Genomic DNA, 22,126 nt, shown 5'->3' with positions numbered 1-22,126 from the left:
GCCCCCAGCCTCCGAACGCCACTAGCACATGGGTTTGGGACCACGTTTCCTACAGGTAGGCTTTGGTGTGGAGCTAGGGCGGTGCCCGGTGGAGGGAGGAGGATGTCACTTTGAATCCACACCAGCAGTGCTCTGAGAAAACACGAGGAACCTGGTCACGTGCAGGCAAGTGGAGGGGACCGTGAAGACCCACCGCCACCACCGGGCCGGCTCAGCCCTGGCCTGCACGGGACCAGGAGCCCGGCTCTCTGCCTGGACCCGGCGCCCACCTGTATGCTGCAGGGGAGGGGAGCTGAACCCAGAATGCAGGAGGCAACTCATGCTGGGAACTGCAGCACTATCTGAGCAGCCTCGTGTGCTTGGTGTCTGTGTCCACATGGGTGTCCTGAGCCCTTGGGGGCTGGGATGCCCCCCTGGCTGCCCACTTTATCTCTGTGATTATTTACTTTGCATTCACTTGCTAAACACATAGGAAACGCCTTCTGGGGGTGTGCTGTTCCTCCAGGAGTCTGTCCTGCCCTCTACTTCTCACTGTGACCACATCAGACTATGTCTGTCCATATGGGTGACCACCTGTCTGTCTTCTCTTGGGTCCGCACTCCTGATGCCTGCTGGATCCTTTGGTCACTTCATCACTCCCCTAGAGGTTCCTGAGATGCCCACAGCCTGATGGAGGAGATACACACAGCTCTGCTTGGTCAGGGTGGGCGACAAGGGAGTGCTTGAGGCTGAGCAGGGGTGTGGGGGTCAGAGAGGGAAGGATGACACACGCGTGTGCGTGTTGTGTGTGTGTGTGTCCGTCTCTGGGGACTTGACCCAGGAGGGAAGCTACGTGTGTCTGAGTTGGATTTGGGGTGCAAGAAGACAAAAGAAAGTTGGAGGTTCCGCATCCCAACTTCAGCCAGGTCAGACTCAGGAGGAGGCCCCTCCCCCATGTGAAGAGCACAGACGTCAGACCCCAGAATCCAGGCGGACCAGGACGCACCCTGACCCCACTGTGGTTACTAGGAGGAGACCAGCTCAGCGAGGGTGGGCGGGGGTGGAGGAACGCTGGCCAGGCTGCAGAGCCGGAGCTGAAAGCTGGGCGCCTGGGGCTGGGCAAGGAGAACCTGCCAGGCAGCACACCAGAGCGGCGGGAGCTGTCCGAGGTGTCTCAGCTCAGCTACGTGGCTGGCCATGGGGGGACCCAGAACCACGCTGCTCTGCCTCTGTGGGGCAGTGCTCTTCTGGACAGGTACCCCCAACTGCTAAATCCGATAAGAGAAAGGCCTGGGGGCCTGGACCCCTGGGTGTGAGGAAAGGCTGGGGTTGGACCCCTGGTGAGAGGGAGGAGGGGCTGGGGTTGGACCCCTGGGTGTGAGGGAGGAGGGGCTGGGGCTGGACCCCTGGGTCTTGCTGTGTATCTTGGGTGTGATGCCCTGTGTGTGTGCTATTGCTGTCACTCTGGGGGGTTGCATGATTCCTGGTGCAGGCCAGGCTCTGTGCCTTGGTTTGGTGGTTTATATGGTCAGCTGCTGAGCTCTCATTCAAGCAGACCTTCCGCCCGTGCCTTGTGAGCGTGACCTGGGCCTGGGTTAGCCTTTACATCAGCGGCTACGTGTTTTATGCATGCATTGTGAGGGCTGACTGTGTGCATTATTGTTTGTTGATCTGTTTATTGATTCGAAAGGCGAAAAGAGGCAGAGATGTTCCACCCGTTGGTTCATTCGCTCAAGTGCCTACAACAGCCAGGCCTGGGCTAGTCCAAAGCCAGGATCCCAGAACTCCATCCTGGCCTCTCCTGTGGGCAGCAGGGGCCCAAGAACTTGGGCTGTTACCTGATGTTTCCTGACTTGGACCCCGGCAGGAAGACCCCTCCCTGATGTGGAGGCCCACACTGTGCCCTCTTCTCTCTCTTTTTCAAAGATTTATTTATTTTTATTAGAAAGGCAGATTTACAGAGAGAAGGAGAGACAGAAAAAAAAATCACCTGCCCACTGGTTCACTCTCCAAGTGGCTGCAGTGGCCAGAGCTGAGCCAGTCCAAAGCCAGGAGCTAACAGGAGCTCTTGTGTCTCTCCCACCTGGGTGCAGAGTCCCAAGGCTTTGGACCGTCCTTGACTGTTTTCCCAGGCTACAGGCAGGGAGCTGGATGAGAAGTGGGGCAGCCGGCATTAGAACTGGCACCCCTATGGGATGCCAGCACTTGTAGGTGGAGAATTAGCCCATTGAGCAATGGCATCTGAGCTACCTTGCCACACCCCCTGTCCTGGGTGTATTTGCCGCAGGGCACTGCCCACCCTGGAGTGTCTGTTTTTCATCGGCATTTTTATTGCTCCCTTGTACCCCGTGAATTTAGTGTGGTGAGGGACAGACGGACAGGCAGGGCAGGAGTGAGTCACTTCCTCCTTCCTCAGAGTGCTGCGTGGACCAGAGTGGAGATCTGGAACAACCCCGTGGGGAGAAAACAAAACAAAAAAGCTGGCCTGGCAGCATGGAGGGAAGACCTCTGCCTTCCACCCCTGCCAGGATCCCTAGAGGAGCCCTGGAGCCCCGGCCAGGCTCTGCCCAGTCCATGTGACCAGGCCACGCCATCCCCTAGGGTCGCACGCCCTGCACTGTCACAGCTTCCAGCACACCTTCTTCGGCCCCTTTGACCTCAGTAACGTGCAGTTCCCCAACCTGTCCTGCGCCTATGGGTGCTCCGAGGCCGTCCTGTCCCTGGACACTGGTGAGAGGCTGGGCGAGGCCAGTAAAAGTGGGGGACGAGGGAGGAGGGCAAGGGGTCCCGCAGGGGAGGGGGGAGGTGGGGAGACCCACCGAAGGAGGCTGCAGAAGGGAAGGCAGAGCCCCACGCGTCCTCCGCCCGCCCCCAGGCTACCGCTCGCCCGTGACCGTGGTGCACAAGGGCTGCTGGACCGGCCCCTATAGCGGGCAGACGTACTCTAAGCAAGACGCGCTGCCGCCCGACTACTCGGAGGTGCGCGGCTGCGCGACCGACTGGTGCAACAGCCACTTCCTGACCCACGAAGCCATCCCCAACCTGAGCCAAGGTGAGCAGGAGGGCGCGGCCGGGACTGGCAGGGGTCGGGGCCTGCGGGAGCCCTTCCTGCTGGGCGGGCAGAGAGCCAGGCCCCCCGCAACGGTGTCCTTGTCCTCCTCTGGCAGCGCCAAACCCGCCGACGCTCAGCGGCACCGAGTGCTACGCCTGCGCGGGGGTCCACCCGGAGGACTGCGCCCTCGACAAGGCCCGGCGCGTCCAGTGTCACCAGGACCAGAGCGTCTGCTTCCAGGGCAACGGCCGCATGACCGTCGGTGAGGGGCCGAGAGACCAGGATGGGAGCGGGGTGGACCGGTGGTGCAGGGCACAGGTCGGCAGGAGCAGCGCGCAGGGCTCGGGTCTGAGGAGGGGGCGTGGCTCAGCCCGCGGGGCGTGGCCCTGGGTCGGGGAGGCGTGGCTTTGGCTAAGTAAGAGGCGGGATTCTAACCTGAGAAGGCGTGCTCCAATTTGAGGGGCGTGGCTCTGGTCCAAGAAGGCGTGGCTCTGAGCTAAGTAAGAGGTGGGGTTCTAACCTAAGGAGGCGTGGCCCTGGGCTAAGGGGCGTGGCTCCAGCCTGAGCCTAGTCCAAGGAGGCGTGGCCGCGCGCGAAGAAAGGGGCGGGTCCCTACCTTGAGAGGCGTGGCCTTGGACTAAAAGGGCGTGGCTCTAACCTGAAGAGGTCCTTGTAAGGGGCGTGGCCCCAGTCTGAGGGGGCGTGGCCCTGGTCTGAGGTGATGACTTCAGCCTGGAAGAGCAGGCACGGCTTGACCAACGAGGGAGACCTGAAAAGTTAGTCTGAGGTGTGTGGCCCTAACCTCCAAGGTGCAGCTGCCCCTCGGTTCTGACCCCTCCCGCTGCCCGCCCCCAGGCAATTTCTCAGTCCCCGTGTACATCAGAACCTGCCACCGGCCGTCCTGCATCACCCAGGGTACCTCCAGTCCCTGGACAGCCATCGACCTGCAGGGGACCTGCTGCGAGGGCCAGCTCTGCAACGGAGACTCCGTGACCCAGACCTTCACCAGCGCGGCGGCTGCCGCTCGACCCCAAACACCCCATCATGGCGCCCTGCTCCTCGGGGTTTCCCTGTTCATTGGGGCCCTGGGAGGACCCCTGGGGCTCTATGCATAGACAACCCCTCTAGAGGCCTGGGTGCAGGAGTGGCTCAAGGACAGCGGCACCTTCCTGCCTCCCTGTGACTGGCCTAGAAAGACGCCAGAGCCGCTCCCCAGCAACCCAGGGTGGGGGGACCATACCCCTCTGCCCCTCGCTTTATTCGTGTTAACACTGGATACTCCCTGGGTGCCAGCCGCCACTGCACGATGGCCCCTCTGGCCACCTCTGCTCTGGATGGAAGCTGTGTTGTCATCTTGAGCAGCAGTGTCTCAACGGGGTCAGACTCTGGAGCAGGACTGCCTGGCCCCAATCCCAGCCTGCAAGCAGATGGGTGGGCAAGCTATTTCCGCTCTCTGTACCCGCCTCCACACCTGTAAGGTGTGCGTGGAAATAAAGCCTGTGGTGACGACAAGGCCGGCTTCACGGTGGTGATGGGGAAGCCGTGATGAGGTGGACACGCAGCACCTGGAACGTAGCAGATGGGCAGCGTAAGGGGCTGTGGCCGTGACCTCATGCCGCAGATACCATCACGGAGCAGGGGGAGAAAGGGGCTGTGCATGTGCACCTGGGGAGAGCCATGTGTGGACTCCTACACTGTGAAAACACGTTAGGGCTGGAATGCTTCCTGATTCTAGAACTAAACACCAAGCCAGGGGCAGGCGTTTGGCATGCCGGTTAAGGGTGCCTCTGGGGGCCACCACAGCCCACCTGGGAGGGTGCCTCTGGGGGCCACCACAGCCCACCTGGGAGGGTGCCTCTGGGGGCCACCACAGCCCACCTGGGAGGGCCCGATTCAACATCCCAGCTCCACTCCTTACTCCAGCTTCCTGCTGAAGCACACCTCGGAGGAAGCAGTAATGGCCCAAGTGTTACGTCTCTGTTACCCAAGTGGGGCCCATATGGAGCTCCTGGTGCCCAGCTTCAGCCTGGCGCACCCTGGCTGTGCAGGCATTTGGAGAATGAACCAGCAGAGGGTAGCGTCTCTCTCTCTCTCCTTCCCTTCCCTTCCCTTCTTGGTTGGCTGTTTGTCCTACACATGTTCTGCCATCCACTGCTCCCATCATCAAATGCCAGACCAGTGGGGACACCTGATCTTGGAAGTGGATGAAAGCTTTGCGGCCGTGCAGTTGACCAAAAATTAGTACTTGATGAGTGAATACATGGAGGGCTTTTGTTATTATTATTATTTATTTGAAAGGCAAAAAGAGAGAAATCTTCCATCCAGTGGTTCACTCTCCAAATGGCCGACACAGCCAAGGCTAGGCCAGGACCAGGGGCCAAGAGCTCCATCCAGGTTTCCCACATGGGTGGCAGAGATCCAAGCCCGTGGGCCATCTTCCTGAGCCTCCCAGGTGCATCAGCAGGGAAGCTGGATCAGAAGTGGAGCAGCTGGAACTCCAATATGGGATGCTAGCATGGTCAGTGGTGACTTTCATACTATACCGCAACACTGTGCCTTCCTCCCGCCAAAATGCTTGTTGATGCAATTTTGTTCAAGACTGTGTGCTTGAATGTTTACATGATGAATAAGCAAACACACATAGATGTAAGGCTTGCGTTCGTGTTCAGAACCAGAAATCCACACAGAATAAAGTTCGGCTTGAAATAAACTTTACTGGGAGCACTCCCGGACGAGGTTCACTGATCTGGCACAGACAGTGGGCCAGGGAAGTCATGCCCAGGGGACGTGAGGGGTCGTTTTTATTAGGGGGTTGCAAAGATGGGGTTTGGAGGACAAGGAATGAGCCTCATATGGTGCTGTAGAGTTCTGTGGATTCCTTTCGAGCTCGGTGAATCCATATGTCACTGTTTGGCGGAGGAGGGGGTTGCGTCCTGCAGGTACAGCCTTATCAGCCACCTGCCTCAGCCTTCTCGGGGGCTGCTCCTCCCCTGCCCTGTCTGGGCCTTACAATAAATGCCTAGGGAAAGTGTATTTGTATGTAAATTGGGCTAGAGAGAGACGAACAGAAGCCCAAATGCAGGAGGTCAGCACCAAGGACAGGGTATGGGAACACCAGACAGCACCTCCCGCTGAGGGGACGCCCTCGGAGAAGGGCCCTGCCCACCTCCAGGTCTGTGCGACACACAACGTTCCTTCCACAAAGTTACTGAGCAGCCCCAGGCGCCAGGCGCCCAGACCGGATGCCAGGACCTTCATGCTTAACAGACAATGAAGAAGGCAGGATCGTGGAGTTACAAAGCCACAAGGTCACGCTAAAGGCAAAGCAGGAAAATGGCAGCCAAGACGCTGGCCGGGTCAGGGAAGACACTGCACAGGGGACTGAAGGGAGCGAGGAAGACCCCGCGAGGAGATGAAAGGTGCACACATCCAGGCAGAGGGGGGCACAGAGTTCCCAAGACCCCAAGGGACAGAAGGGGGCTCGGCGGTCCCCCCAAGGCAGCAGAGCAGCGGGCAAGAATGGGAACTAGGGGTGAGGAGTTTGGGGAAGATGGGGTGGACACCCCAAGAGAGAGGCTAAGAACAAGAGAAGGGATGAGGTGAGAGGCAAACAAGACGAAAGCAAATGACGCGGCTGCCAAGTGCAGGGTGGCATTTCTGCTAGCTGTTCCACGATCTTGTTTATCTAGTCACATGGACATGCATGGGCAGGAGTGGGGACTCGAACCTAGGCTGTCTGACATGGAATGGGGCATCCCAAGTGGTATTTTTTTTTTTTTAAAGATTTATTCATTTTATTACAGCCAGATATATACAGAGGAGAGACAGAGAGGAAGATCTTCCGTCCGATGATTCACTCCCCAAGTGAGCCGCAACGGGCCGATGCGCGCCGATCCGAAGCCGGGAACCTGGAACCTCTTCCAGGTCTCCCACGCGGGTGCAGTGTCCCAATGCATTGGGCCGTCCTCAACTGCTTTCCCAGGCCACAAGCAGGGAGCTGGATGGGAAGTGGAGCTGCCGGGATTAGAACCGGCGCCCATATGGGATCCCGGGGCTTTCAAGGCGAGGACTTTAGCCGCTAGGCCACGCCGCCGGGCCCCCAAGTGGTATTTTTAAAGCTTTATTTATTTTTAATTTGCAAATGCAGATTTACAGAAAGGACATAGGTGAGAGGAAGAAAGATCTTCCATCTGCTAGTTCACTCCCCAAATGGCCACAAGGGCCAGAGCTGAGTCAATCCGATGCCAGGAAACAGGAGCTTCTTTCAGGTCTCCCAGAGGGTGCTGGGTCCCAAAGCTATGGGCCATCCTGTACTGCTTTCCCAGGCCATAAGTAGGGAGCCGGTCCCAGGCCATAAGTAGGGAGCTGGATGGGAAGCGGAGCAGACAGGACACGAACTGGCACCCATATGGGATCCCTGCAAGACAGAGGATTAGCCATTTGTGCCATCGCGCCAGCCTCACAAGTAATAGCTGAAGTGCAGCATCTTGGAGGTCCCACGGGGCACCCAGCCATGAAGTTAGCTAAACTTGAGCTTGGGTCTGTCTCTAAATCCGTTCTATTCACCAGCCCGGTATCTTAGACCGGCAGGACTGAGCCGGAAGAGCGCCTGCAGTTCTCGGAGCCACCACGCAGTGGCAGTAGCCCCACGTCCTGGCTCTCCCGCGCTCGGCCTAGCGGATAGCGGACGGCAGTGCCCGCACAAGTCTGTCCTTCTCCACCCGACTCCCCCAGGCCCAGTCCCGCCTTTCCCTGCCAGCCCCGGGCGACGAGTGACCTTTCCGCCTGAGACACCCGCTTCTTCACTTCCCTGCACCAGCCTGCCCAGTTAAACAATTCTTTGTCCTGGGCCCCTTCCGGCAGACGCCGGAGGCACCTGGGTCTTTTCCAGGCCCGGAGATGGGGCTGAGAGGAAGGTGCGGCAGTTGGGACCCAGCCAGGAAAAAGACCTGCCGACCCTGCCCTCTGCTCTCACTCTTCCTGCACCCAAAGTGTGGGCTCCGCCCATCCCTCACACCCAGGGGTCCAGCCCCAGCCCCTCCTCCCTCACACCCAGGGGTCCAGCCTCAACCCCTCCTCCCTCACACCCAGGGGTCCAGCCCCAGCCCCTCCTCCCTCACACCCAGGGGTCCAGCCTCAACCCCTCCTCCCTCACACCCAGGGGTCCAGCCCCAGCCCCTCCTCCCTCACACCCAGGGGTCCAGCCCAGCTCCTCCTCCCTCACACGCAGGGGTCCAGCCCCAACCCCTCCTCCCTCACACGCAGGGGTCCAGCCCCAGCCCCTCCTCCCTCACACCCAGGGGTCCAGCCCAGCTCCTCCTCCCTCACACGCAGGGGTCCAACCCCAGCGCCCTCCCTCACGCCCGGAGGTCCAGTCTAGCCCCTCCTCCCTTATTCTGAGAGATACAACTCCAGCCCCTCCTTCCTCACTGTGGTTTGGTCCAGGTCCCAGCACCTCCCTAAGCCCCTCCGTCTGGGCACCGGGGCCTCTGACATTTCCACATTTCCTCCCCTCCATTCACAGAGACCCCTCTCCGTGCCCTCTCTACAGGGCCGACCAAGGCTGAGTCACAGGAAGCTCTGGGGCCTGAGTCACCCCCGCCCCTCCCTGGGTTGCAGGAGCAGTTTCCCACCCGCTGCTCTCAGTAACCTGGACCTGGGCCTGGAAGCAGGTGCCAATCCTGCCCCCCACCCCTGGACCCCACCTGGCATCTGTGCTGGCCTCCACCTCCTGTCTCTGCTCTCACTGCACCTCACCTTGTCTGATTGGGAACGGTTCTCTGCGGGTCTCCCTCTGGCCGTCCTACTCCTGGGCCTCTGTGGGGAAGTGGGAGTGGGACCAGCAGAGGCAAGCCTGGCTGCAGAGGGAAATGGAGTTAGGGTCCAGCACGGAGAGGTCCGAGGGAGGCAGGGAGGCTGACAGGGATTCAACAGGAGACACAGCTGGGCACCCAGGGGCTGCAGTCAGGAGCAGATGCGGACAGGCAGCTGGGACTGGACAAGGTCATGGCCAGGCAGAGCCAAGAGAGACGACCACAAAGGAGTGGCTGGTGAGGGGAAGGCTGAGAGGCAGAGTGAAGGCAGAGCCTGACTAGGTAGGAGCCCCAAGAACCGCAGGGGCAGGGAGCGTCGCGGGGGGCCGGACGCAGCCATGAGGCAGGGCAGCCAGCGGGCAGGACCACCCCCAGCCACTGCAGGGCGCCTGTGGCAGCAATTTCCTGTTGCAGAAGTCATGTGTGGCGTCTGCATGCGCCTAGGTGTGTCTGCGTCCCGCTCCTGCCGCTGTCTCATCCAAGTGGATGTCAAGTGTGTGCCCTGGGGTGGGGCAGCCGCCCCATTCCCTGAGCATGCCTGTGTGTGCGTGCGTGTGTGTGTGTGTGTGTGGACTTTTCTGCTGTGCTGCAGGCAAGTCTGTCCCAGCTCGAGGCCAGCCTGCTATGGTCCCACATGGCCCACCAGCACAGGATGGGATCATGTCCCCCTTGGAGTGGCCACTAGCTGGGTAGTGCATGAGCTGAGTGCATGTGCCTGTGCCCGGTGTCCCGTGTCACCATGTCGGCGTGTACTCACGTGTGACCTGTCACTCTCTGTTTTGTGTGTTGCTCGCTCTGTATATAGGTTCGGTGTGTGTGGCAGGGCGTGTCTGTGAAATGATGTGCGTCTCACATTAGGTGTGTGTCCCCAAGAAGAACGACCTTCTTGTCCCCCAAGTTACAGCGTGGTGCCCCCGCTCAGGTGTGTCATGTTGGTGTGGCTCTGTGGCGTGCTGTCCCCTGTGGGTTGACACAGTGGCAAGCCCATGTCTTGCTGGTCACAGTGGTGGTTTGGGGGACATGTCATGTACAAGAGCGTGTGTGTGCGTCCTGGGGAATGACATGTTGTTACATGTGTGTGAATGAGCGTGTACGGCAGTGTCTGTGAGGCCCATGCCCGATGGGAGGTAACAGGTGACATAGCAGCTGCCTAGGGGGGCATAGATGGAAATTGGGAAGGGATTGGGGGCAGAGGAGACGGCACATGCCCCCCTCTGTCTAAGCCCATTCTCCTCCCCTTGGGGTACCACCATGGCCTAAAAATCCCTCCTCGGCACCCAACTCTGACTTTGGGTGGACACTCCCCAGGTGTCTCCACAAGCCACTGTACCCGGCAAGCTCCACCCACCCATGCTGATGGCCCATGTGGACCCCATCACATGTGCCCAGGCAGCAACGGGGTGTACTGCCAGTCATGCTCAGGGCGGCACCTGTGTGTGTGTGCCCCCTGTGGGTGACCAGGGCTGCCAGGGATGAGTGTATCCCCACAGACGTTCTGTGTGTGAGGTGGGTGTGTCACTGCACACACACGTGGTGGTGTGTCTGCGTGGCACTCCATCCATGGGTGTCTGTGCGGCCCTAGGAGTGTATCAGTGTGTGTGGTTAGGTTGGGGGTGAGGGGCCCTGAGAAAGTTGTGTGGTGACATCTGTGGTCTGGCTGAAGTGCAGCGTGTGGCATGCCGTGGTGGTGTGAGTCAGCCCCAGGCAGACTATGTTGTGTGCTCGGGCGGTGTGTGGTGCCGGGTGGTGTCCGGGTGTGGTGGCCGGAGGGCTCGAGTCACAGGCGCAGGTGGCGGGCCGTGTGTCCTTCTGTGTGTCTTTCCCCACGTGGATGGACGGATGCGTCTTCCCTGTCTAGCCCCAGAACACACCCCAGCCCCTCCTTAGTTCAGGAAGGAGGGGGGGCAGAGCTGGGGAGCCTCCCCTTACCCAGGGGCCTCCCCGCCCTCCCCGCCCTGCCCGGCCGTTACCACTCCCCAGCGGGCACAGGGCTGCCTGGCTGCGCCTCGGAGCACAGTCCCAGAGGCGCGGAGCCGAGGGCCCGGCGACCTGCCCGCGACCTGCCCCGCGCGCACCAGCCACGGTGGCTGCCCTTTGCGTGCTGCGGGGTAGGGGGCCCTGGGCAGGAAGCTGGCTGAGCCCCAAGACCCCGGGGGCCATGGGCGGGGAGCCGGTGCATGGCCTGGGGGCTCTACGGCGGCGAAAACGCTTGCTGGAGCAGGAGAAGTGGCTGGCGGGCTGGGCGCTGGCGCTGGCGGGAATTGGCATCGGACTCATGGTGCTGCACGCCGAGATGCTGTGGTTCGGGGGCTGCCCGGTGAGTGGAGCCCTTGGCCTTGGTGGGAGGAAGGAGGGGAGTGGGCTGAGATAGAGGTGGCACCAAGGGAGGAGGGGCTGGGACCCCTGAGTAACGGAGGCGGGGCTGCGGGGTGAGGTGACCTGTCTGGAAGAGTAAGCACTTGGGACCCCAGCATCTGTGTCCTTGTGGATATTACCATGAACTGGCTCACCAGCTGGCTAGCAGTCCAAGGGTCCCTGCAGGCAGGGCCAAGGCTAAGCTGGTAGCCCTAGGTTTGGTGAGGGGGGGAAGAGCGAGCCGGCGTGCTTCCAGTAGGCGGTGGCGCCTCACTGCTTATCTGACCTCCAACGTTTACCCAGTGCCCCAGCTGCACAGGGCTCAGCCCAGGAGAAAGCGGCTGGTTGGGGCGGGGGGAGGGAGCGGAAGACCCAGCCTCCAGCCCTCCCCCATGAAACCGCCACCGCTAAGAAGCTCAGTCCTCCCCCCTCACACACACTACCAACCACCACCAAATCCACCTGCTCTTTGCCTGGGAGTAGACACAGAGATTGTTTCATGATGCCCCTAACTCCTGGGTGCTGGAGGCAGGAGCGGCTGGGGGCCTGGAGTCTATGAGCCAAGGGAGCTTAGGAAGTCTGGGAGGGGAGGATGGGGGCTGGCTTTGAGCGCTGGCAGGGAGTCACAGGGGGCCCAGGTGGAGCCAGAACAAGTCCTGGCAGCTGCTGGCACATTCCAGTCAGGCTCCGGCAGCCATGGGGGCAGGTGGAGGACAAGGGTCAGTGGGTGGCTTGAGATGGGGAATGGGGAATGGCAGACAAAGACCTGTCTGGGGCAAGGGTTGCAGAACGGGGCTGGTGGCAGGAGTGGGGACAGAGATGGGGAGACTGGATCCTGAGGCAGTGTGGCTCCAAGATGGCCTTGTGGGGTGGGGGAGTGGGTAGCTCTGAAGGGACCAGGAGCCACACTGAAGGGTCAGGGCAGGCCAGCTTCCTCTGGCCAAGGCCAGGGCAGCGGCGCTGAGGGGGTGGGGCCGGCAGAAGCCCAAGCCAACAGGAAGCATGGCTGAACCCTACCCGCCCATCACCGCTCCCAAGCTTCAGCGCCGCACCCAGTAGGGGAGGGGGATACTGTGGCCTCGGTGCGTGGCAGGAGACGGAGTCCCACCTGCCCCCGCCCCTAGCCCTCCCCGTTCCCACCTCTCATCTCCTTCCTCCACCACTTACCAGGTCCCCCCTGCTTCCACCAGCAAGATCTCTGAGCTTTGGTTTGCTCATCTGTAAACTGGGGGTGAGGACTCCAAGGGTCCCCTCTGGTCCCACTGACTGCCTTGAAAACAGTCACCGTCCCTCCCACTATCATTTTGCCAGAATCTAGACACCTGCTGGAGGGAAGGGGGCTGGAGGAGATGCAGGTGCCTTGGGGAGTGCTGACATTGTCTGGGGTGGAGGGACGGGGAGAGGGATTGAGTGAGAGAGAGAGAGAGAGATGCACTCAGGTGCAGTATGCTAGAGAGATCCGTTGACAAAACCCCTGAGAGACAGAGAGACAGGAAGTGCAGAGATCCTACAAACACAAATGAATGGAGACGCCACAGGGAGATTCAGAGACCAGAGCACATGCACGGGGCCAGGATTCTGGGGTGGGGGGCCTGGAAGAGCAGAGAGCACAACAGTGTGGGGTTGGGGGTGCTGGGGGCACCAGGACAGTGGGGTCAGCACTGAGGCACCCAAGACAGAGGCCGGGAAGGATGAAGGGGGTGGGGAGGGCTGGGGACAAGAGTGCTATTGTTCAACCAAGGGGACGGGGAGGCCGCTCAGGGCCGGAAACTGGCCCTCTTCCCCCTACTGGGGGTGGGACCTGGCCCAGGGCGGGGAGCTGGCAGGCCTGGGGAGAAGCAGGTGCTTGGCCGGGGCTGGCAAGGTGGGAACCCATGCTGCCTCCTGCCCTCACGACATCCCAGGGAATCCAGGAGCACCAGTCCCCTCTAGACCCGTCCCTTCAGAATTATAGATGCTTCCAAAGCCTCAATACACACAGAGAAGAGGGGGGGTAAAGCTGCTGTTTTCTGGAGGCCCCACACTTCCGGCCAGATCAGCCCTGGGCTTACAGTCAGGAGAGCAGGAAGGGGGTGGGGGCAGGCGCAGGGGGTAGGCCGACGCCTACTGAGGGGGCTGAGATGGGCATCTCAGGGACCCAGCCCTCTGCCTGAAAGCTGGGTACAGGCTCACTGAGTCCTTGGCGAGTGAACGGCAGCTTCTAGGGTTTTCTGGAATTCTAGGGCAGAACCAGCAGGGTAGGAAGGGAAATGGGGGGGTGGGTATGTATTTTTCTAGATACACACACAACCAGGGAGCCATTTGCAATGGGGAAAGATGCAGGCAGATAAGAAGGAATGGGACTTCCAAGATTCCCCTTCAGAGGGTCAGCTGGAGGGCCAGAGTATTATCTCGTTGGGAAGCAGGAGTGTGCTCTCCTGGGGGACTCCTTGATGGCTTAGAGACTCCCCCAGCGTGAGACATGGGGGAGTTTTGTATTTCTGGGGGGCAGGAGACTGGGGGTCAGGCAGGGTCAGTAGGGGAGCCTGACCCCAACTTCTGCGTCCTCCCACAGTGGGCTCCCTATGTGTTCCTGGTTAAATGCATGATCAGCATCTCCACCTGCTTGCTCCTTTGCCTTATCGTGGCCTTTCACGCCAAAGAGGTCCAGGTAGGGAAGCACTGCTGTACCCTGGGAACCCCACCAAGCCCTGCCCACCTGCACAGCTCCCCCAACCCCTGCCACCAGCCCCAGATCCCCCACCAAGCCCTGCCCACCTGCACAGCTCCCCCACCCCCTGCCACCAGCCCCAGACCCCCCACCAGGCTCTGTCCACCTGCACAGCTCCCCCACCCCCTGCCACCAGCCCCAGACCCCCCACCAGGCTCTGTCCACCTGCACAGCTCCCCCACCCCCTGCCACCAGCCCCAGACCCCCCACCAGGCTCTGTCCACCTGCACAGCTCCCCCACCCCCTGCCACCAGCCCCAGACCCCCCACCAGGCTCTGTCCACCTGCACAGCTCCCACTTTCCTCTTCCTCCCACCCCGGAAGGAAGCTCTTGGTACCGACTGACACAGACTCACACCCAGAACAGCCAGAGCTTAATGGGATGCCCCAGTCTCCTCCCACCTGCCCATCTGCACCTGCTCCCTGCTGTGCCTCCCCCCACAGCCTCCAGCCTGGCCCTGCCTTGCCTCTGCGTGTCTATCTCGTCCAGTCCCTGGTCAGCACCCACTCCTAACTGCCCCACCCACCCACTCGGGAACCCTTCCCATCCATCCCTATCTCCGCTCCCTGCCCTCTCCTGGCTCCACCTCCTGCAGATTTGCCTATAAAATAGGGATTACAACAGCCTGGGCCCCTGGGCCTTTGCGGTGACACCCAGTGTAGTGGCCCAGGGAAAGAGACATTCAGTACAAAGCGCCCATTGTCACTGTGGCACAGCCAGTGGCTGGCTTTGTCACCAACGTGAGGGTCCCCACAACACGGGGTGGGTGGGAGAAGGTGTGGAAGTCACCTACTGGGAGCCGAGGGTGCACAAGTGATCAGACTTCTTCAAGTCCTTCGCCCTCCTCCTTCCCAGGGCCCTGGCCCCACGCCTGAGCTGCGCTATCTTCCTCCCTCCCTCCCTCCCTCCCTGTCTCCCGGACTGGACTGGGCGGGCGCCCATCTTATCTCGGGGTGCAGACGGGGTGGGCGGGCCGCTGCCTGACCCCTACCTACTCCCCACCCCTACTTTGCCGGCAGCTGTTCATGACGGACAACGGGCTCCGCGACTGGCGCGTGGCGCTCACCGGGCGGCAGGCAGCGCAGATCCTGTTGGAGCTGGCGGTGTGCGGGCTGCACCCGGCCCCGGTGCTGGGCCCTCTGTGCGCACTGAACTCCAGGGCGCAGGTGTCGGCCACGCAGTCCTGGCCAGCCTTCTTGGACCAAGGCGAGGCGCTGCTGTCGTTGGCCATGCTGCTGCGCCTGTACCTGGTGCCCCGCGCCGTGCTACTGCGCAGCGGCGTCCTGCTCAACGCCTCCTACCGCAGCATTGGTGCCCTCAACCAGGTCCGCTTCCGCCACTGGTTCGTGGCCAAGCTGTACATGAACACGCACCCCGGCCGCCTGCTGCTCTGCCTAACGTTGGGCCTCTGGCTCACCACCGCTTGGGTGCTGTCGGTGGCTGAGAGGTGAGCACCTGCGGGATACCTGGAGCGAGGGCCACTCTGCTGCGCGCTGCCCACATTTCTTCTTCTCCTAGCTGGAGAGTGGCCAACCAGCCTTTCTTCCACATGCAGCCTTCTGCCCGCCCCTCCCCGCCACACCCTTCCCAGCCTGTGCCTCAGTTTCCCAGGCACCTTACACCTGCCTTGGAACAAAAGCAGCAGGGGCAGGGCAGGTACTTGCTGTGACCTTGGGAAGCCACTCTGAGAAACGAGTCCCTGCCAGGGCCTGGGACCAGATTCCTGGCTGCAGGCTAGGAGCTGTGTCAGCCGAGGCCCCACCTCCTTCCTGGCGGGGGGTGGGGGAGGGAAAGGTGCGGGGCCCTTTGGGAGCCACAGTTATGAAAGAATTGCGTGAAACGTCAGGCACAGCGTGGCTCAGGGCTGGCAGTGGTACCTGGGAAGTCGCTGCAAATGCAGGTTCCCAGGCCCCCCTCTAGTCAGAATACATCCAAAGGTCTTGGTGCGGGGGCAGTCTGTTTTTGTAAGTTCTGCCTGTGACTGCAATGGTCACACAGTCTGAGAACCTCCAGCTTAGCTCAGCAGGTGTAGGATTCTTAAGACAGAAATTGAAACAGTCTGGCCGAGTCTCAGTTTTCTCACCTGTAGAATGGCTGTTTGATTCTTCCATTTCTGCAAAATAGAAAAAAGAGAGAGAAGAGAGTACTTCCGTCTTTGGCGGATGCACTCCCCGGATGCCTGTGGCAGTCCAGGCTAGCGTAGGCTGATGCTGGAAATGGCGAATGCCACCCCGCCCCCGTTGAGCTGTCCCCACCACCTCCCAGCTGATGGGAAGCTGCCACAAGGAGCAGGGCTGGGACCACAGGGACTCTGGGGCGGGGAGAGGGGGAGACCTAAAAGCACAGACTTGAGAATGGCCCCAGGGTATGCTGTCCGGAGTGGCTGAACATGATGCCCGGGTCCCACGGTGGGCAGGACATCAGGAGCCCAGAGCTGCCTGACCTACCGGGACTGTGGGTATGGACGCTGATCACCCTGCTGCCCGTAGGCAGGCAGTGAATGCCACCGGGCACCTGTCGGACACACTGTGGCTCATCCCCATCACGTTCCTGACCATCGGCTACGGGGACGTGGTGCCGGGCACCATGTGGGGCAAGATTGTGTGCCTCTGCACCGGCGTCATGGTGAGTGCCCCCAGCCCCCTTCACCTGTACTCACACAGCCTCACTCCCTCTTTAGGAACCTGATGCTCCACCCAACCTCCTTTCAGACCAGAGTCCTGCCCAAGCCCTCCCTCTATCCAGGCCAGCACCCAGGCCTTTGGCTGCCACATGCCCTGTTTGCCTCCAGACCCTGGCCCACCAGCCCCACCTGCTACCTCACCCCCTCCACCATGCAGGACCCAGGCCCCTCGAGCAGCCAAGGTCCACTCTCCTAACCTCTCTCCAGGGGTCTGTGGAGTACCTGCTCTCGGGGATGTTGGTGGGGAGGTTGGGTAAAGGAGGCACCTCCTAGCTGGGGTGCCTTAGCAAGCACCCTATCACCTCTGTGCCTGGAGCACCTCAGCCGTAACAGGAGGGGCCCACACTGTCACACCCGTGGAGAGCTGTCAGGGTGATAAAATGAGATCCCTCTGCTCAGCGGCTCCCCTTTGCTCAGGGGCTCCCCAGAATCCAGCACAGAGGAGGATGCCCTCAGAAAAGGAGGTTGCATCCGGCCACCCCCACCCCGGTCCTGTCACCTCAAGGATGAACCTCAGGCTCCTCAGCCTCCCTCACCTGTGTCCCAGCACCCTGTACCTCCCACCAGGCCCGCACACACAGGGCCCAGCACCCTGTGCCTCCCACCCAGGGCCCAGCACCCTGTACCTCCCCCCAGGACCACACACACAGGGCCCAGCACCCTGTACCTCCCACCCAGGGCCCAGCACCCTGTACCTCCCCCCAGGACCACACACACAGGGCCCAGCACCCTGTGCCTCCCACCCAGGGCCCAGCACCCTGTACCTCCCGCCCAGGGCCCAGCACCCTGTACCTCCCACCCAGGGCCCAGCACCCTGTACCTCCCGCTCAGGGCCCAGCACCCTGTACCTCTCCCCAGGACCACACACACAGGACCCAGCACCCTGTGCCTCCCACCCAGGGCCCAGCACCCTGTACCTCCCGCCCAGGGCCCAGCACCCTGTACCTCCCACCCAGGGCCCAGCATCCTATGCCTCCCACCAGGCCTGCCCACCCAGGGCCCAGCACCCTGTACCTCCCACCCAGGGCCCAGCATCCTATGCCTCCCACCCAGGCCTGCCCACCCAGGGCCCAGCACCCTGTACCTCCCACCCAGGGCCCAGCACCCTGTACCTCCCCCCAGGCCTGCCCACCCAGGGCCCAGCACCCTGTGCCTCCCACCCCGGGCCCAGTACCCTGTGCCTCCCACCCAGGGCCCAGCACCCTGTACCTCCCCCCAGGCCTGCCCACCCAGGGCCCAGCACCCTGTGCCTCCCCCCAGGCCTGCCCACCCAGGGCCCAGCACCCTGTGCCTCCCCCCAGGCCTGCCCACCCAGGGCCCAGTACCCTGTGCCTCCCCCCAGGCCTGCCCACCCAGGGCCCAGCACCCTGTGCCTCCTTCCAGGACCACCCATCCAGGGCCCAGTACCCTGTGCCTCCCCCAGGCCTCCCCACCCAGGGCCCAGCACCCTGTGCCTCCCCCCAGGCCTGCCCACCCAGGGCCCAGCACCCTGTGCCTCCCCCCAGGACCACCCATCCAGGGCCCAGCACCCTGTATCTCCCCCCAGGCCTGCGCACACACAGGGGGCCCAGCACCCTGTGCCTCCCTCCAGACCCGCCCACCCAGGGCCCAGCACCCTGTGCCTCCCTCCAGACCCGCCCACACAGGGCCCAGCATGCTGTGCCTTGGCCTTCCCCTCCTCACAGGTTGGGGTCCCCTCTGCCTCAGGGGTCTCACACCACCTGGTACTGCTCCAGGAAGGGCAGGCTGAACCTCTCACCCAGACTCTGAGTCTCCCCAGGGGACAGACAGGAGGGGCAGGGAGATATGACACCACCTGAACAGGTGTGGACAACGGGGCAGACAAGAAAACTCTGGAAAGGTCAAGGGCCCTCTGCGTAACTGAAGATGCTTGGACGGAGAGAGAGCCTGAGCACACAGCGGAGTCGGTCGCTGCTGGCTGGGGGGTCCCAGGCACGGGCCGAGGCGGGGTGTCAGTTCACACTTTCACTGTACGTAGTCTCTGCGCCTGATGCCTTCCCAGGCGTCCACTTAGGGTACCCACTGAGTGACAGTGTGTCAGCGTTACAGCTGAGAAAGAGACTTGAGGGGTCTGGCAGCTTGCTCAGAGCTGGGCTTGGAGCCACGCGGTGCTGTGTCCATCCTCCTGAATGATGGACAGGGCTGAGGGGGAGCTCTGGGGACCTTCAGGAGGAAGCAGAGCTCATGCATGCCTCGCGACTCCTGGCATCTGGGAGAAGGAAAGAAGGGGAGAGAACAGGAGGAGGCCGTCCTTGCTGCAAGGTTCCTGGGTGGGATGGAGGAAGGGAGGCCTGGGACTCACGCCTGGAGAGCCAGGGCTGTGGGAGCCATTGCGCTGCTCTGCCGCCCCTGAGTCCTGGGGGCGCTGGGTCTCCTTCCCAGGGGGTGTGCTGCACGGCGCTGCTGGTGGCGGTGGTGGCCAGGAAGCTGGAGTTCAACAAGGCTGAAAAACACGTGCACAACTTCATGATGGACATCCAGTACGCCAAGGAGGTGAGCGGCAGGGGCGGCGACTGGCACGGGCACGAGGGCAGCAGGGAGCGAGGGTCCCCTGCCAACCGGCCGCCGCTCCTGCAGATGAAAGAGTCGGCGGCTCGGGTACTGCAGGAGGCCTGGATGTACTACAAGCACACGCGCAGGAAGGACGCGGGGGCCACCCGCAGGCATCAGCGCAAGCTGCTGGCCGCCATCCACACGTGAGGGCCGCTCTGCGCCTGTCCCCACCCCCGGGGTGCGTGGGCGTGCTGGTCCCATAGACCTGCGGGATGGGCCACCTGGAGTGTGGCTGTGCGTGGTCTGGGAGGAGGGAGGGTTAACCAGGAGTTCTCCCCCAGGCTTGGGCTCCCCCGTGCCTGCAGCTGTTAGAAAATCATCCCTCCTTGTGGCCCCCTGGCCCCCCCCCCCAAGCCCTAGTTGGGGGCTCACAGGGAGAACCGGGCCATTTTCTCCCCGACAGATTCCGCCAGGTGCGGCTCAAACACCGGAAACTCCGGGAACAGGTGAACTCCATGGTGGACATCTCTAAGGTACCGGGCGTTGTTGGGGGGAGGGTGCTTGGAGGAAGGGAAGTTTGGGGCCACTGACTGGGGAGATGTGGCAGTACAGAAGGGGGGAGGACTGGCACACCGCGGTGCCCAGCAGAGGTTTACCCTTCAAGGAAAGCAGGAAGGGAAAGACAGAGTGGAATGAAGCCATCTAGAGCTTTCTGACACTTGCACAAAGGTGTCCAGGTCCCTGTTAAAGTAAGAGAAGGAGATTGTACAGAGAACCCGGTGTTTGGCTTCAAATTATCTTTATTGTCTGATTGCTTACATGCAGACGGATATAAAATTCTTTCCGACTGCGACTCTTATACAATAAAACCAAAGCAAATTGACAAAGCGAGTTCAAACAGAAAGGGCAAAGCCAGTAAGATTCAGATTTATGACACCCCCAGTTGAGGCTGTGCTGCTGCCTCTGTGATAGATGTGGGGGTGCCTCTGGCGGGTGGGGTAGGGTGTCTCCACCCCCCATCCTCCCTCTGTGACCTCAGCTGATTCCCTGCCCCCCGCAACAAGCTCAAGGTCGGCCGGTGGCATCAGTCACCACTCCCAGCCCGTTTGGCTAACAGTGCCTTTTGCACATCCGGTGGCCTTTGCAGTTTCTCATTAGCCCGCGACAGTTCAAACAGTGGTCCTTGGCACCCACGCCACAGTAAATACAGTCTCAGAAGCAAACTCAACGCAAACCCCGCCCCTGTGGAGGTGGTGGCCCGGAGGTGCCATGGTGGGAAGGTCTCCAGGGGCACAGCTCCCAGGAAGGATGGTCTGGGCTGTGCATCCAGGCTGCACCAGCTTCCCAGGCATTAACAAGCACCTGCTGCGTGCCAGGCCTGATCCCAGGTGCTGTGGGTGGCGAGTCACTGAGCTGTCCTATGCTTCAGTTTGTTCAGGCTATACGATGGGCCGGATAGCTGGGGCTCAGCCGGAGCCGGTACAAGGCAGCAGATATCCCTGACCGTGACCCCTCGGGTGCTGGCTGACACCTGGCTGCCCACCTCACCCGGCCCGCCCCTCTGCCCGCGCAGATGCACGTGATCCTAAGTGACCTGCAGCTGGGGCTCAGCACTTCGCACCGGGCTCTGGAGAAGAGGATGGATGTGCTGGCGGGGAAGCTGGACACCCTCACCGAGCTGCTGGGCACTGCCCTGGAGTCCCGGCAGCTGCCAGAGCCCGGCCAGGAGGCCACGTAGCGGGTGAGGGGGCTGCAATGGCTGGCACCTTGTCTCTGTCGCTGGGGGTGGGACCCTGTCCACTCTAAAGCTCTGTCCAAATGTCCACCTGCACCCTGGCTCCTATGTGCCCTCTGCTTCCTGGCTGGCCTGCCTGCCCCTGCATCAACCCCCATCCCCCCTCCTCAGGACCCACGCAGGCAGAATCGGGCTAGTAGCCGCAGGCCTGAGGCCAACGACGATGATGTCTCCTCTGCCACTCCTGACCCGGCACCATGAGGAAACCACGAGAACCCGAGGGGGTCCTGCCTAGGGGTGGGGCTGACTTGGTGATGGCTGCTGGAGGGCCCCCTGTCTGAAGTGGGGAGGGGGAGCCATGGCCCAGCCAAGTCCCCAAGTGGCCCAGCATCCTGCTGGACAGGATCTGGGCTTTCAGTTACAGGTGGAGCTGCCTGGGGTGGACAAGGGCACTGGGGGTTTTCCAAAGCCCAAGACTTAGGGCAGCTTCACTCTCCCACTGAATGGCAGAGCCAAAGGACTGGGTCTGAGGCCAGGGTCAGGCAAGAGGTGACACCCCCTGGTGGGACAGTGAGGAGGACACTGTATTTTGGAGCAGATCTGGTGGAGGAGGAAGAGGTGTACCCCACTCCCTCCTCTGCTTGTTCTGTTCTTTGTAATAAACGCGAATGAAAACCAGGAGAGGTCCCTGCTCCTTTCTGGGCGCTACGAACTGCTGGGTCACCCAGGGGTAAGGCCCCTGTGCTGCGTTTCCCAAAAACAGCGGTCTACCTGACAGGCACTGCTGGCTTGGGCAAGGGCTTGGCTTTCCTGGACCCCGGTCTAAATGCTGGTTCTGCTGTCTCCTCGCTGTGTGGCCTGGAGCAGCCGACTTCACCTCTGTTGGGAAGCAAACTCTGCAGTGAAGTTTAAAGCGAGGATTGACCCAGAGGACCAACGCTCGAGAATACACCAGTCGCCCACCCAGGACCACTGCTGTCCTCTCCGCCATCCCATATCCCAGCGGGACTTCTTCCAAAAGTTTGTGGAAATGTGCTTAATAAGAAAACGAGGCAAGGTTTTTGACACTTTTCTTCTGGGCCAGCGCAATGGCTCAAAGTCCTCATCTTGCAAGTGCTGGGATCCCATATGGATACCAGTTCATGTCCCAGCTGTACCATTTCCCATCCAGCTCCCTGCCTGTGGCTGGGAAAGCAGTCGAGGACAGCCCAAAGCCTTGGGACCCTGCACCTGTGTTGGAGACCTGGAGGAAGCTCTTGGCTTTGGATTGGCTCAGCTGGGCCAT

General features: G+C 61.5%; 2 protein-coding genes across 3 annotated transcripts; both read left to right on the top strand.

Annotated features, from left to right (window-relative positions):
- The first annotated feature begins 1,176 nt into the window (after positions 1-1,176).
- LYPD5 (LY6/PLAUR domain containing 5) lies at positions 1,177-4,146 on the top strand. The gene is made up of 5 exons (XM_004598048.2): positions 1,177-1,234; positions 2,581-2,709; positions 2,855-3,031; positions 3,147-3,293; positions 3,887-4,146. The coding sequence occupies exons 1-5, from the start codon at positions 1,177-1,179 to the stop codon at positions 4,144-4,146; spliced, it is 771 nt and encodes a 256-aa protein (XP_004598105.2).
- Positions 4,147-10,748: 6,602 nt separating this feature from the next.
- KCNN4 (potassium calcium-activated channel subfamily N member 4) lies at positions 10,749-21,372 on the top strand. 2 transcript variants are annotated; one of them, XM_004597961.3, is made up of 9 exons: positions 10,762-11,161; positions 13,754-13,849; positions 14,929-15,356; positions 16,399-16,534; positions 18,996-19,106; positions 19,191-19,309; positions 19,570-19,639; positions 20,680-20,847; positions 21,013-21,372. In XM_004597961.3, the coding sequence occupies exons 1-8, from the start codon at positions 11,003-11,005 to the stop codon at positions 20,842-20,844; spliced, it is 1,284 nt and encodes a 427-aa protein (XP_004598018.2). In that variant the 5' UTR covers positions 10,762-11,002; the 3' UTR covers positions 20,845-20,847; positions 21,013-21,372. The 2 variants fall into 2 exon arrangements, 1 of the variants encoding a protein (XP_004598018.2); XR_009246822.1 differs by lacking the exon at positions 21,013-21,372 and having other exon boundaries at positions 10,749-11,161; positions 19,191-19,344; positions 20,680-20,710.
- The last annotated feature ends 754 nt before the right edge of the window (positions 21,373-22,126 follow it).

Source organism: Ochotona princeps, chromosome 16, assembly GCF_030435755.1.
Source record: "Ochotona princeps isolate mOchPri1 chromosome 16, mOchPri1.hap1, whole genome shotgun sequence".
Classification (NCBI taxonomy): Eukaryota; Metazoa; Chordata; class Mammalia; order Lagomorpha; family Ochotonidae; genus Ochotona; species Ochotona princeps.
Note: the sequence above shows the minus strand (reverse complement) of the source record. Positions and strands in the feature narration are given on the sequence as shown.

Bases quoted from the DNA above. Each gene is read 5' to 3' on its own strand.
- LYPD5 (XM_004598048.2), top strand. From the start codon at position 1,177: ATGGGGGGACCCAGAACCACGCTGCTCTGCCTCTGTGGGGCAGTGCTC. The intron at 1,235-2,580 runs GTACCCCCAACT...GCCATCCCCTAG, and splicing joins GGCAGTGCTCTTCTGGACAG to GGTCGCACGCCCTGCACTGT. The intron at 3,032-3,146 runs GTGAGCAGGAGG...CTCCTCTGGCAG, and splicing joins CATCCCCAACCTGAGCCAAG to CGCCAAACCCGCCGACGCTC.
- KCNN4 (XM_004597961.3), top strand. From the start codon at position 11,003: ATGGGCGGGGAGCCGGTGCATGGCCTGGGGGCTCTACGGCGGCGAAAA. The intron at 13,850-14,928 runs GTAGGGAAGCAC...CTTTGCCGGCAG, and splicing joins TTCACGCCAAAGAGGTCCAG to CTGTTCATGACGGACAACGG. The intron at 16,535-18,995 runs GTGAGTGCCCCC...TCTCCTTCCCAG, and splicing joins GCCTCTGCACCGGCGTCATG to GGGGTGTGCTGCACGGCGCT.